General features: G+C 40.2%; 1 protein-coding gene across 1 annotated transcript in view; it reads right to left on the reverse strand.

Moving 5' to 3' along the window:
• The window catches only part of LOC117009628 (zinc finger CCCH domain-containing protein 4-like), a 42166-nt gene extending 27840 nt beyond the window's left edge, over positions 1 to 14326 (reverse strand). Inside the window, 3 exon segments of the mRNA XM_033083894.1 lie at positions 272 to 379; positions 4326 to 4533; positions 13125 to 14326. Coding sequence (XP_032939785.1) covers positions 272 to 379; positions 4326 to 4533; positions 13125 to 13276 — 468 coding nt within the window. The 5' untranslated portion in view covers positions 13277 to 14326.
• Between the last annotated feature and the right edge of the window lie 128 nt (positions 14327 to 14454).

The following is a 14454-nucleotide window of genomic DNA, read 5'->3' on the forward strand; positions in this document are numbered from 1 at the left end:
ACTCCCAGTATAACTCCCAGTACTCCCAGTATAACTCATCCCAGTATAACTCCCAGTACTCCCAGTACAACTCCCAGTACTCCCAGTATAACTCACCCCATACCCCGGGCTGTACTCCCGGTATTTCCCTCCCAGTACTCCCAGTATAACTCCCAGCACTCCCAGTATAACTCCCAGCACTCCCAGTATAACTCACAGCACTCCCAGTATAACTCCCAGTACTCCCAGTACTCCCAGTATAACTCATCCCAGTATTCCCAGTTTGACTCACCCCGTAGGCCGGGCTGTACTCCCGGTATTTCCGGTGCGATTTCTCCCCCGGGCTGGGCTCGGAGTCGTCGCTGAAATCCGAGAATTCCTCGCTGGAGGAGGCGTGCCGCTGGAAAATTCCGGAAAGAGTCAGCCCAGGGCCCAAAGCACAGCTGGAATTCCCAAAGCCACAGCTGGAATTCTGACCCAACAGCTGGAATTTCTAAATTTCCCTCCAAAAATTCACTCCAGGGTCCTTAACAGCTCGAATTGCCAAATTTTCCTGGAAAATTCCGGAAAGAGTCAGCCCAGGGCCTGAACCACAGCTGGAATTCCTGACCCAACAGCTGGAATTCCTGACCCAACAGCTGGAATTCCCAAACAACAGCTGGAATTCCCGTGCCAACAGCTGGAATTCCCAAAGCAACAGCTGGAATTCCTGTCCCAACAGCTGGAATTCCTAAACCAACAGCTGGATTTACCAAAGCAACAGCTGGAATTCTGACCCAACAGCTGGAATTCCTGTCCCACAGCTGGAATTCCTGACCCAACAGCTGGAATTCCTGTTCCAACAGCTGGAATTCCTGTCCCAACAGCTGGAATTCCTGTCCCACAGCTGGAATTCCTGACCCAACAGCTGGAATTCCTGTTCCAACAGCTGGAATTCCTGTCCCAACAGCTGGAATTCCTGTCCCACAGCTAGAATTCCTGACCCAACAGCTGGAATTCCTAAAGCAACAGCTAGAATTCCTGTTCCAACAGCTTGAATTCCTGTCTCCCAACATCTGGAATTCCTGTCCTACAGCTGGAATTCCTAAATTTCCCTGGGAAAATTCACTCCAGGGCCCTTAACAGCTGGAATTGCCAAATTTTCCTGGAAAATTCCAGAGAGAGTCAGCCCAGGGCCCAAAGCAACAGCTGGAATTCCTGTCCCAACACCTGGAATTCCTGTCCCAACATCTGGAATTCCTGTCCCAACATCTGGAATTCCCAAAGCAACAGCTGGAATTCCTGTCCCACAGCTGCAATTCCCATCCTGACCCCTCCCTGGAATTCTCAGCCCTGAGAAATACAAAATTTTCCCGGAAAAACCCTGGGAAAATTCATCCCAGAGCCCTTCCCACCAGCTGGAATTCCCATCACGTTTCCTGGAATTCTGATTCAACATCTGGAATTGCCATCCTGACCTCTGGAATTCCTGCCCCACATCTGGAATTCTCTTCCCAACAGTTGGAATTCCCAAACCAAATTTGGTCGATTTACGACGGGGAAAAAATCCCCAAAACCCCAAATTTCTCCCCAAAAAAATCCCCAAAAAGTCCCAAATTCCAGGCAAAAATCAAAAACTGGATTTTTCCTGGAATTTGAAGGAAGTCCTCAAGGAAATTTAAGGATTGAGACACAAAAAAATTGAATTTTGCCTGGAAATTTTAACCAAACTTAGGCATTAAAAAACACAAAAAAAATCCGAATTTTGCGCAAATTTGCTTGAGTTTTAATGGGAAAAAAAATCCCAAAAATCCCAAATTTGCTCAATTTTCAATGGGAGAAAAATCCTAAAAATCCCAAATTCCTTCAATTTTCAATGCAACAAAAAAATCCTAAAACCCCCAAACTTGCTTGTATTTTAATGTAAAAAAAACCCTAAAAAATCCCAAATTCGCTTGATTTTTCAACAGGAAAAAAATCCTAAAAATCCCAATTTCCCCCAAAAATCCCTAAATTCCAGGAATTAAAAATCAGATTTTTCCTGAAATTTGAGAAAAATCCTAACGGAAATTGAAGAATTAGGACACAAAAAAATTGATTTTTCCTGGAATTTGAAGAGAATTTTAAAGCAAACTTGCACATTAAAAAACACCAAAAAAATCCTAAAAAAATCCAAATTTTGTCAATTTTTAATGGGAAAAAACCCCCAAAAATCTGAATTTTTGCCCCAAATTTTTGCCCACCTTGTGCTTGGATTTCCTTTTCTTCTTGGCTCTCCTCTTGTCCTTGCAGGGTTTCCAATTTACCCCAAAAAACCCCAAATATTTCCCCAAATAAATCCCCAAAAAATCCCAAATTTGCTCAATTTTTAACAAGAAAAAAAATCCTAAAAAACCCAAATTTGGTCAATTTTCCACTGGAAAAACATCCTAAAATTCTAAATCTGCTCAATTTCTAACTGGAATAAAAAATCCTGAAAAATCCCAAATTTACTCGATTTTTAACGCAAAAAAAATTGCTAAAAAATCCAAATTCACTTGATTTTTAACGGGAAAAAAACCCCAAAACCCTCAAATTTTTCTCTGAAATCCCCAAATCCCAATAATTAAAAATCTGATTTTTCCTGGAATTTGAGGAAAATCCTTGAGAAAATTCACAGATTAAGACACAAAAGAACGGAACTTTCAGGGAATTTTTAACCAAATTCGCGCGTTGAAAAACACAAAAAAAATCCGAAAAAAATCAAAATTCACTCGATTTTGAAGGGGAAAAAAACCCCAAAAATCTGAATTTTCGCCCCAAATTTTTGCCCACCTTGTGCTTGGATTTCCTTTTCTTCTTGGCCCGTCTCCTGTCCTTGCAGGGTTTCCAATTTACCCCAAAAAACCCCAAATATTTCCCAAAAAAATACCCAAAAAATCCCAAACTCCAGAGAGGGATTTAAAATTTGATTTTTCCTACAATTTGAATAAAATCCTTAAAGAAACTTAAGGACTGAAACACAAAAAATTGGATTTTTAAAGAGAATTTTTAAGCAAATTTGCACGTTAAAAAACACAAAAAAAAAATCCGAATTTCGTCCCAAGTCCCTCAAATTTTAATGGGAAAAAAAATTCCCAAACCCCCAAATTTGCTCAATTACTAACCAGGAAAAAATCCTAAAAAACTTCGAATTTACTCAATTTTCAATGAGAAAAAAGCTCTAAAAACCCCTGAATTTACTTGGAATTTTAACACAAAAAAAATCCTAAAAAACCCCAAATTTACTTGATTTTAATGCGTAAAAAATCCTAAAAATCCCAAATTCATTCCATTCTTAACTAAAAAAAAATACTAAAAACCTCCAAACTTACTCAATTTTCAAAGCAAAAATAAACCCTAAAACCCCTACATTTCCTCATTTTTTAATGTGAAAAAAATCCTAAAAAATCCCAAATTTAATCAAATTTTAACGCAAAAAAAAATCGCTAAAAATCCCAAAATTGCTCAATTTTGAAGGGAAAAAAAACCCCAAAAACCTGAATTTTTGCCCCAAATTTTTGCCCACCTTGTGCTTGGATTTCCTTTTTTTCTTGGCTCTCCTCTTGTCCTTGTCCTTGCAGGGTTTCCAATTTACCCCAAAAAACCCCAAATATTTCCCCAAATAAATCCCCCAAAAATCCCAAATTTGCTCAATTTTCAATGGGAAAAAATCCTAAAAAAACCCCAAATTTGCTAAATTTTTAACAGGAAAAAAAAATCCTAAAAACCCCAAATTTAGTCAATTTTCCACTGGAAAAACATCCTAAAATTCTAAATTTGCTCAATTTCTAACTGGAATAAAAAATCCTGAAAAATCTGAAATTTACTCGATTTTTAACGCAAAAAAAATTGCTAAAAAATCCAAATTCACTCAATTTTTAACAGGAAAAAAACCCCAAAACCCTCAAATTTTTCCCTGAAATCCCCAAATCCCAATAATTAAAAATCTAATTTTTATTGGAATTTCAGAAAAATCCTTGAGAAAATTCACAGATTAAGACACAAAAAAATGGAAATTTCAGGGAATTTTTAACCAAATTCGCGCGTTGAAAAATACAAAAAAAGTCCTAAAAAAATCAAAATTTGCTCGATTTTCAACAGGAAAAAAATCCTAAAAACCCCAAAATTTTTCCCAAGTTAAAAATCAGACTTTTCCTAGAATTTGAAGGAAACCTTTAAAAAAACTCAGATATTAAGACACAAAAAATTTTATCTTTAAGAGAATTTTAGTCTTAATTCGCGCACTGAAAAATACAAAAAAAATTCGAATTTCGCCCAAATTTTATCAATTTTTAACAGGAAAAAAACCCCAAAAATCTGAATTTTTGCCCCAAATTTCTGCCCACCTTGTGCTTGGATTTCCTTTTCTTCTTGGCTCTCCTCTTGTCCTTGTCCTTGCGGCGTTTCCTCTTGAGGCGCCGGTGCGCGCGCTCGTCCTCGGAGCCGCTGTGGCGCCGCTCGCGCCGCGATTGGGAGCGGGACCGGTGAGAACGTTCCGGGCTCTCCTCGGGGCCCTCGTCCTCCAGCTCGCCCTCCTCCAGCTCCCCATCCTCCCTAAAAAAAATAAACAGAAATCTCATTTTTTGGGGCTTTTTTGGTGAAAAAATGGAATTTTTTGGTAGAAAAATGAGAATTTTATGCGTTTTATTTCATGAAAAATTAGGGTTTATCGGGGGTTTTTTCGGGGGAAAAATTGGGATTTTTTTGGTGAAAAAATTGGGATTTTTGGGGGGAGAAATGGAGATTTTATGGCAATTTTTTGGGGAAAATTAGAATTTTTTTGGTAGAAAATTCAGGATTTTGAGGGGAAAAAAGGGGAATTTTTTTGGAATTTTTGGGGGTTTTTTGGGGGAAAAATCAGAATTTTTTAGGTTTTTTTTGAGGAAAAATGAGGATTTTTGAGGGAAAAACGGGGATTTTTTGGGGTTTCTTTGGAGGGAAAATTGGGATTTTTTGGGGGGTTTTTTGGTGAAAAAATGGAATTTTTTGATGGTTTTTCTAGGGGGAAAATGGGGATTTTTGGGGGGGGAAAAAGAGGATTTTGTGGGGGAAAAAATGGAATTTTTGGGGGTCTTTTGGGGGAAAAATTGGGATTTTTTTAGGGGTAAAAATGGAATTTTTTGGAGGAAAAACGAGGATTTTAGGGAAGAAAATGAGGATTTTTTTAGGGTTTTTTGGGGGAAAAATGGGGATATTTTGGGGAAAAATTGGGATTTTTTTTTGAGGGTAAAAATGGCGATTTTTGATGGAAAAATGAGAATTTTATGGGGTCTTTTAATGAAAAATTGAAATTTTTTTTTATTATTTTGGGGGAAAAAAGGGGAATTTTGGGGGGAAAATGGGGATTTTTTTTGGTTTTTGTTGGGAAAAATGGGATTTTAGATCCTGCTCCAGCTCCCCATCCTCCCTGGAGAAAAATAAAAATAAATCTGATTTTTTGGGGGTTTTTTGGTGAAAAAATGGAATTTTTGGGGGTTTTTTTGGTGAAAAAATGGAATTTTTCGGGGTTTTTTTTGAGGGAAAAATGGGATTTTTTGGAGTTTTTTCGGGAATTTTCAGGGAAAAAAAATTGGGATTTTTTGGGGGAAAAAATGGAATTTTTTGGGGTTTTTTTGGGTGAAAAATGGAATATTTTTGGGGAAAAAAGGAGATTTTACGAAGGTTTTTAGAGGTAAAAATAAAATTTTTTTGTGTTTTTTTCGAGAGAAAAACTGAATTTTTTGGGGGTTTTTTGGGGGAAAAAACGGAAATTTTTTGGTGGAAAAATGGGGATTTTTTAAGAGAAAAATGAGGATTTTAGGGGAGAAAAATGAGATTTTTTTGGGTTTTTTTGGTGGAAAAAATTGAATTTTCGGGGGTTTTCTTTGGATGAAAAATGGGAAATTTTTTTTACTTTTTTAGGGGGAAAAATGGAGATTTTACAAAGGTTTTATGAGGTAAAAATTGAATTTTTTGGGGTATTTTCCAGGGAAAAATGGAATTTTTGGGGGAAAAATGAAATTTTTTTTTGTTTTTTGAGGAGAAAAAAAGGATTTTTTGGGGTTTTTTTTTGGTGGAAAAATGGAGATTTTTTGGAATTTTTTTGGGTGGAAAATAGGGAATTTTGGGTGGAAAAATGGGGATTTTACAGGGGAAAATTGGGATTTTTTGGGGGAAAAATGAGGATTTTTTTGGGTTACTTTGGTGGAAAAATGTGGATTTTATAAGGTTTTTTTGGGAAAAAAAATTGGGATTTTTTGGGGTAAAAATCAGGATTTTTGTGGGAATTTGTGGTGCAAAAATGGAGATTTTAGGGGGGAAAATGGGGATTTTCTGGGGTATTTTACAGGAAAAATGGGATTTTAGATCCTGCTCCAGCTCCCCATCCTCCCTGGGGGAAAATAAAAATAAATCTGATTTTTGGGGGTTTTTTTGGTGAAAAAATGGAATTTTTTGAGGTTTTTTTGGGAATTTTCAGGGGAAAAAATTGGGATTTTTTTGGGGAAAAAATTGAATTTTTTGGTGAAAAATTGAATATTTTGGGCGAAAAATGGAGATTTTACGAAGATTTTTTGAGGCAAAAATTGAATTTTTGGGGGGAAAAATGGAAATTTTTGGTGGAAAAATGTGAAATTTTTTGTAGTTTTTGGGGGGAAAAAATGGAATTTTTTTGGTTTTTTGGGGGGAAAAATGGAACTTTTTGGTGCAAAAATGGGGATTTTTGGTGGAAGAATGGGGATTCTTTGAGGTTTTTTGGTGGAAAAATTGGAATTTTTTGGTGGAAAAATGAGGATTTTTTTGGGTTTTTTGGGGGCAAAAATGGAATTTTTTGAGGTTTTTTTAGGGTTTTTTTGGGGCAAAAATGATAATTTTTTGTTGGAAAAACAGGGATTTTTTTGTTGAAAAAATGGATTTTTTGGGGTTTTTTGAGGGGAAAAATAGGGATTTTTTGGTGAAAAAAATGGAGATTTTTTTGAGAGAGAAATAAGAATTTTAGAGAGGAAAAGGGGAATTTTAGGGGATTTTTTAGGGGGAAAAACGGATTTTTTTGGGGGGTTTTTTGGTGAAAAAATGGGAATTTTGGGAAGGTTTTTGGGTGGAAAAATGGATTTTTTTATTTTGGGGGAAAAAAATCGGGAATTTTAGTCGGAAAATGGGGATTTTATGGTTTTTTTTGGTGCAAAAATGGAATTTTTATGGGGTTTTTTTGAGGAAAAATTGGGATTTCTTGGAGTTTTTTTGAGGCAAAAATTGGATTTTTTGGGGATTTTATTTTTGGGGGGAGAAATAGGGAATTTTTGGTGGAAAAATGAGGAATTTAGGGAGAAAAATTGGGATTTTCTGGGGGTTTTTTGGAGGGAAAAATGCTATTTTATGGGGTTTTTTGAAATAGAAATGTGGATTTATTGGGAGAAAATAGGAATTTTGGGAGGAAAACTTGGGTTTTTTTGGGGAAAAAATGGAATTTTTGATGGAAAAATGGAGTTTTTATGGGTTTTTTGTGGGGGGAATTTGGGATTTTTTGGTGGTAAAAATGGGGATTTTTGGTGGAAAAAAGGATTTTAGGGAGAAAAACGGGAATTTCATGCTTTTTTTGATGAAAAATTGGATTTTTTGGGTTTTTTTAAATTAAAAAACTATTTTTTGGAGGAAAAATAAGGATTTTAGGGGGGAAATGGAAAATTTTTTTATTTTTTGGGGAAAAATTGGTGGGTTTGGGGTGAAAAAATGGAATTTTTTGGGAGGTTTTTTTAAGGAAAAAAGTGGATTTTTGGGGGGTTTTTTGGAAGGAAAAATGGAATTTTTGGGGTTTTTTTAAAGTATAAAATTGAATTTTTGGGGTTTTTTTAAAGTATAAAATTGAATTTTGGGGGGGTTTTTTGAAATAAAAACGGAATTTTTTTGGTTTTTTTGGGGGAAACGGAATTCGTGGTTTTTGGTGGCAAAAATTTGAATTTTTTGGAGGGGAAAATGGGGATTTTTTTGGGGGGTAAAAATGGGAAAAAAATGTGAAAAAGGGGAAGAATTCACATCTGGGCACAGCTGGAGGGGCAGGGCAGTGTCAGGTGATTTTTGTCACATTTTTAATTTTTTTTTTGTGATTTTTACTTTTTTCTCTGTGTGTTGAAATTTCCTTTTTTGGTTTTTTTTTCCACCTGGAAAATTCACTTTTTTTGGGTTTTTTCCACCACAAAACGCAACTCTTTTTTTATTTCTTCTGGGTTTTTTCACTACAAAATTTCACTTTTTTGGGGGTTTTTTTTCACTTTTTTGGGGTTTTTTTTGTCACCTGGAAATTCCATTTTTTTGGGTTTTTTCCACCAGAAAATTTCACTTTTTTGGGTTTTTTTTTCCACCTGGAAATTTCCCTTTTTTGGGTTTTTGTGGGGTTTTTATCACCAGGAAATTTCACTTTTTTGGGTTTTTTTTTGTTTTGTTTTTTTCACCTGGATTTTCAATTTTTTGGGGATTTTTTTCCACTTTTTTGGGGTTTTTTCACCTGGAAATTTCCCTTGTATTTTTTTTTTTTTTTTACTTGGAAATTCCACTTTTTGTTTTTTTTCCATCACCAATTTTCACTTTTTTGAGGTTTTTTCCCACTTTTTGTTGTTTTTTTTCCACCAGAAAATTCCACTTTTTAGAGTTTCTTTTGGGGTTTTTTCACCTGAAAATTTCACTTTTTTGGGGGATTTTCCACCACAAAATTTCACTTTTTGAGGGGTTTTTTCCACTTTTTGGGGTTTTTTTTCCACTTTTTTGGGGTTTTTTTTCCACCAGAAAATTCCACCTTTTTGGGTTTTTTTTCATCAGGAAATTTCACTTTTTTTGGGTTTCTTTTCCCTTTTTTTTGGTGTTTTTTTCACCTGGAAATTTCCTTTTTTGGGCTTTTTGTTCCCACTTTTTTTGAGTATTTTTTGCGTTTTTTCCACCAGGAAACTTCATTTTCTTGGGGTTTTTTCCACTTTTTTTGGGGTTTTTTTTCCACCAGAAAATTCCACTTTTTTTTGGTTTTTTTTTCACTTGGAAATTTCACTTTTTGGGGTTTTTTTTCACCACTAAATTTCACTTTTTTGGGGTTTTCCACCAGAAAATTCCACTTTCTTTGGGGTTTTTTTTTACTTGGAAATTTCACTTTTTTTGGTTTTTTTTTTCCACTTTTTCTGGTTTTTTTTTTCACCTGGAATTTTCACTTTTTTCCTTTTTTGGGATTTGTGTGCTTTTGTGACTTTTTTTGGGAATCTTTGCTGCTTTGGGACACTTTGGGGACAAATTTTGATTTTTTTTTTACACTTGGGAATTGAGGGAAAGGGAGGAGGGGGGGAAAAGACACCAAAAATTCACAAAAAATTCAATTTTTTCCCTCATTTCCCACCCTGAACCCACAAATAAAATCCCCAAATTTGATTTTTTTCCACCAAAATCCCCAAAATTTTTATGTTTTTTAAAATAATTTTCCCAAACCTCCCTAAATTTGTTTTTTTTTCCCTAAAATACCCCAAATTTCCCTGAATTTCTCTTTTTTCCCCAAAAAAATTTCCTTTTTTCCACCTTTCCTTTCTAAAAATTCCCCAAAATTCCCTGAATTTCTCTTTTTTCCCCTAAAAAGATCCCAAAAATTCCCTTCTTTTCCCTAAAAAAACCCCCAAAACTCCAGAATTTATCTTTTTTTTCCTAAAAAACCAAAAAAATTTCCTTTTTTCACCTTTAATAAATAAATTCTATGAATTTATCATTTTTTCCTTAAAAAAAACCCCAAAATTTCATTTTTTTTACTAAAAACATCACTAAACTTCCTAAATTTAAAATTTTTTCCCTTCAAAAAAACAAAATTTAAGAAAGAATTGCAATAAATAAATGAAATTTTTAATTAAAAAAATAAAGATTTTATTCAACACTAAGCCCATAAAAAGGGGGTTAAACCCCCTCAAAAAATTTTAAAAATTAAATTTAAATTTTTTCTAAAGAAAAATTAATCTCCCCAAAATTAATTAATTAAAAATCCACAAAAAAGAAATTTTAATTTTCTGTAAAAAATAATCAACCCCACCAAAATTAATCCCTTAAAAAGGGGATTAAACTCTCTCAAAAATGAGTTTTTTAATTATTTTTTTTTTCTAAAAAGGAACTAAACCCCCAAAATAAATATCTTTAAAAATGGGGGAAACTTTTCCAAAATTTCATTTTTTAAAATTTCAAAAATTGAATTTCAATTTTATCCTAAAGAGGAATTAATCCCTCAAAATAAACACTAAAAAAATTAATTTTTTTCCTAAATAAGAACTAATCCCTCAAAACAAATATAGTAAAGAAAAATTTAGTTTTTCCTAAATTAGAACCCCTCAAAATAAAAATGCTAAAAAAGGAATTTTAATTTCTCCTAAATAAATCAATAAATAAATTCCCCCAGAAACTGGAATTTTAATTTTCTCTAAAGTGGAATTAATCCCTCAAAATAAATAAAATAAATAAAATAAATAAAATCCCCCCCAAAATATCCCCAAATTCACCAAAAATGACCTAAAAGTTCCCAAAAATGACCTAAATACCCAAAAACTACCTAAATCCACCCAAAATTTACCTAAATCTCCTCAAAAATGACCTAAATCTCTCTAAAAATTATCTAAACCTCCCCAAAATGTCTCTAAATCTCCCCAAAAGTGACCTAAAATCCCCAAAAATGAACTAAAGGCCCCCAAAATTTATCTAAATCCCCCCAAAATTACCCAAATCCTCCCAAAAATTATCTAAATCTCCCCAAAATTTATCTAAATCTCCCCCAAAATTACCTAAATCTCCCCAAAAATTATCTAAATCTCCCCAAAAATTACCTAAATCTCCCCAAAATTTATCTAAATCTCCCCCAAAATTACCTAAATTTCCCAAAAAATTATCTAAATCCCCCCAAAAATGACCTAAATCCCCCCAAAAATCCTCCCTCTTTTTCCTCTTCTTCCTCAGGACCCCCCTAAATCTCCCTCAGGGCCTTCCTCACCTTCCTGAAATCCCCCTCAAGGCCTTCCTCACCTTCCTCTTCTTCCTCAAATCCCCCTCCAGTCCTTCCTCAAATCCCCCTCAGGCCTTCCTCACCTTCCTCCTCTTCTTCCTCAAATCCCCCTCAGGGCCTTCCTCACCCTCCTCAAATCCCCCTCAGGCCCTTCCTCACCTTCCTCTTCTTCCTCAAATCCCCCTCAGGGCCTTCCTCACCCTCCTCAAATCCCCCTCAGGCCCTTCCTCACCTTCCTCTTCTTCCTCAAATCCCCCTCAGGGCCTTCCTCACCCTCCTCAAATCCCCCTCAGGCCCTTCCTCACCTTCCTCTTCCTTCTCAAATTCCCCTCAGGCCCTTAAGGTCCTTCCTCCTCAGGACTCCCCTCAGATTTTTCTTTCTCCTCCTCTTCCTCAAATCCTCCTCAGGCTCTTTTTCTTCTTCAGGACCCCCTTAAATCCCCCTCAGATTCTTCCTCACCCTCTTCAAACCCCCTCAGGCCCTTCCTCCTCCTCAAATCCCCCTCAGGTCCTTCCTCACCTTCCTCTTCCCCCTCAAATCCCCCTCAGGGCCTTCCTCTGCAGGATGTCCCCACTCAAATCCCCCCCAGATTCTTCCTCACCCTCCTCTTCCTCCTCAAATCCCCCTCAGATCTTTCTTCCTCCTCCTCTTCCTCAAATCCCTCTCAGGCCCTTCCTCACCCTCACCCTTCTCAAATCTTCCTCAGGCTTTCCTCACCCTCCTCAAATCCCCCTCAGATTCTTCCTCACCCTCCTCTTCCTTCTCAAATCCCCCTCAGGGCCTTCCTCAGGCCCTTCCTCCTCCTCAAATCCCCCTCAGGGCCTCCCTTCCTTCTCTTCCTCTTCAGGATCCCCCTCAGATCTTTCTTCCTCCTCCTCTTCCTCAAATCCCCCTCAGGCCCTTCCTCACTCTCTTCTTCCTCCTCAAATCTCCCTCAGGGCCTCCCTTCCTTCTCTTCCTACTCAGGATCCCCCTCAGATTCTCCCTCACCCTCCTCCTCAAATCTCCCTCAGGGCCTCCCTTCCTTCTCTTCCTCCTCAGGATCCCCCTGAGATTCTTCCTCACCCTCTTCAAACCCCCTCAGGCCCTTCATCTTCCTCCTCAAATCCCACTCAGGTTCTTCCTCCTCAGGATCTCCCCCACCCAAATTCCCCTCAGGCCTTCCTCACCTTCCTCTTCTTCCTCAAATCCTCCTCAGGTCCTTCCTCCTCCTCGTCCTCCTCCGAACTCCCCTCAGGCCCTTCCTCACTCTCTTCTTCTACCTCAAATCCCCTTCAGATCCTTCCTCACCCTCCTCCTCCTCAAATCCCCCTCAGGCCCTTCCTCACCCTCCTCAAATCCCCCTCAGATCCTTCCTCATACTCCTCTTCTTCCTCAAAGCCTCCTCAGGTCCTTCCTCCTTCTCAGGACCCCCCTAAACCCCCAACAAAGCCTTCCTCACCCTCCTCTTCCTCCTCAGAATCCCCCTCAGATCTTTCTTCCTCCTCCTCTTCCTCAAATCCTCCTCAGGCCCTTCCTCCTCAGGATCCCCACACTCAAATCCCCCTCAGGTCCTTCCTCCTCCTCTTTCTCCTCAGAATTCCCTCAGGCCCTTCCTCACTCTCTTCTTCCTCCTCAAATCCCCCTCAGCCCCTTCCTCCTCAGGATCTCCCCCACCCAAATCCCCCTCAGGTCCTTCCTCCTCCTCCAATCCCCCTCAGGCCCTTCCTTCCTTCTCTTCCTCCTCAGGAACCCCCCCAAATCCCCCTCAGGCCCTTCCTCCTCCTCACATCCCCCTCAGGCCCTTCCTCCTCCTCCTCCTCACATCCCCCTCAGGCTCTTCCTCTTCCTCAAGACCCCCCCCAAAGCAAATCCCCCTCAGGCCCTTCCTCACAACCCCCCCCCTCCCTAGGCCCTTCCTCACCCTCCTCCTCCTCCTCAGCACCTCCCGGGCCTTCCCCCCAATCCCCCTCTGGCCCTTCCTCACCCTCCTCCTCCTCCTCCTCAGCACCCCCCGAGCCCCCTCCCCAGAGGCCGCCCCCCCTCATCCCCATGGCCCTGCCTGCCCCCCCCCTCCCCTCACCCTTCACCTCCCGCCGCCCCCTCCCCAAACCTGGTCCGGCGAGCCGGACCGACCCCCAGCCACACAGAGAAGGCGCTCGGGAGAGGCGGTTACTGGACCTTTCGTCCGGGCCGTGATGGTGGCCTTGGAGCGGCGGCGGCGGCCGGGGGAGGCTGCAGCTGCCGTGGCAGGACGGAGAAGGGGGAGTGCAGTGCGGGCTGGGGGGGGAGGCGGCGGCGGCGGGGGGGACACTCGGGCTCTCCACGGCCATGGGCAACGGGCAAGGGGTGGAGAACGTGGGGCACAGTCACTGAACGGCGCGGGGGGCTCGGCCCGGCGGCTCCTCCGCCCGCGCCCCGCGCTCCGCGGGCGGACACACAAAATGGCGCCCGCCCTGAGGCAGCGCCCCGGCGGCCGCCGGAAACACCCGAGCACCGCCGGAAACAGCCGAGCGCCGCCGCTTCGGGAGGTGCCGAAGGCTGGCGGGGACGCACGAAGGGCTCGTCGGGTTTTTCCGGTTAATGCCGAGCGTTTCCGAGCGCCTCCAAAGCTCTCCGATCCCCTCCGAATGTTGCCGAAGTTTTCCGAAAGCCTCTGCGTGTGAGGATTTTCATTAAGAAGAGTTTTAGGGTAAAAAATTACCGGAAGAAGATTTTATAAGGAGATTTGGAAACTTTTCCCCTCACGGGTTCCTCTTTCCCTGCCCAAAAGCCCTCCCCAAACCCACGGTTGATGATTGGACTCGATGTTTCCCAAAAATCCTCTTCCCACCTGCAGTTCAGCTCAGGACAGGGATTTTCCACGGGTCACTGGATGTTTCTCCACATCCAAATGTCGCTCAACACCCCCCAAAAATGTGGCGAATTTCCTGAATTTATAAGAAAATCCGTGGAAGGTGGGAGGAGCGGGAAGGGATCTTCCTGTGACTTGGAAAAACCAACATAGACTTTATAAACCCAGGAGGAAACAAGCCCCGATTTTTCTAATTGTTGACGGGATTTTTCTAATTGTTGACGGGATTTTTCTAACTATTGACGGGATGTTTTGGACGCTTCGTTTCTTTGGGATGTGGAAATCATGGGATTTCCGAGAAGTTCCTCACAACTCTCCGAATGTTTCCGAAGTTCTCCGACGCGTTCCGAAGACTTCCGAAGGTTGACGAAGGCGCGCTCGGAACGTTTCCGATGCTGACGGAGATTAACGAAGCCGATGAGGGATGGCGGGAACGCCCGCATTGAGAATAGGACGAGACCATCTGAGTGCGAATAAGGGGGCGGAGACAATGTGGATTGTACCACACGCTGCACGGGCAGGCCGCCAAAACCGGCAACCGCGGCCTCACGCCGTCACACTGGGGTGAAACAGCGGCATAAAAAAAACTTTTGTCCGTTCTTTTTTCCTGAGGGGTCCCGAGTAGCGGGAATGGATTCGCTGCGTCTCCCCCCACCC

This window comes from Catharus ustulatus, chromosome 34 (assembly GCF_009819885.2).
Source record: "Catharus ustulatus isolate bCatUst1 chromosome 34, bCatUst1.pri.v2, whole genome shotgun sequence".
NCBI classification, from domain to species: Eukaryota; Metazoa; Chordata; class Aves; order Passeriformes; family Turdidae; genus Catharus; species Catharus ustulatus.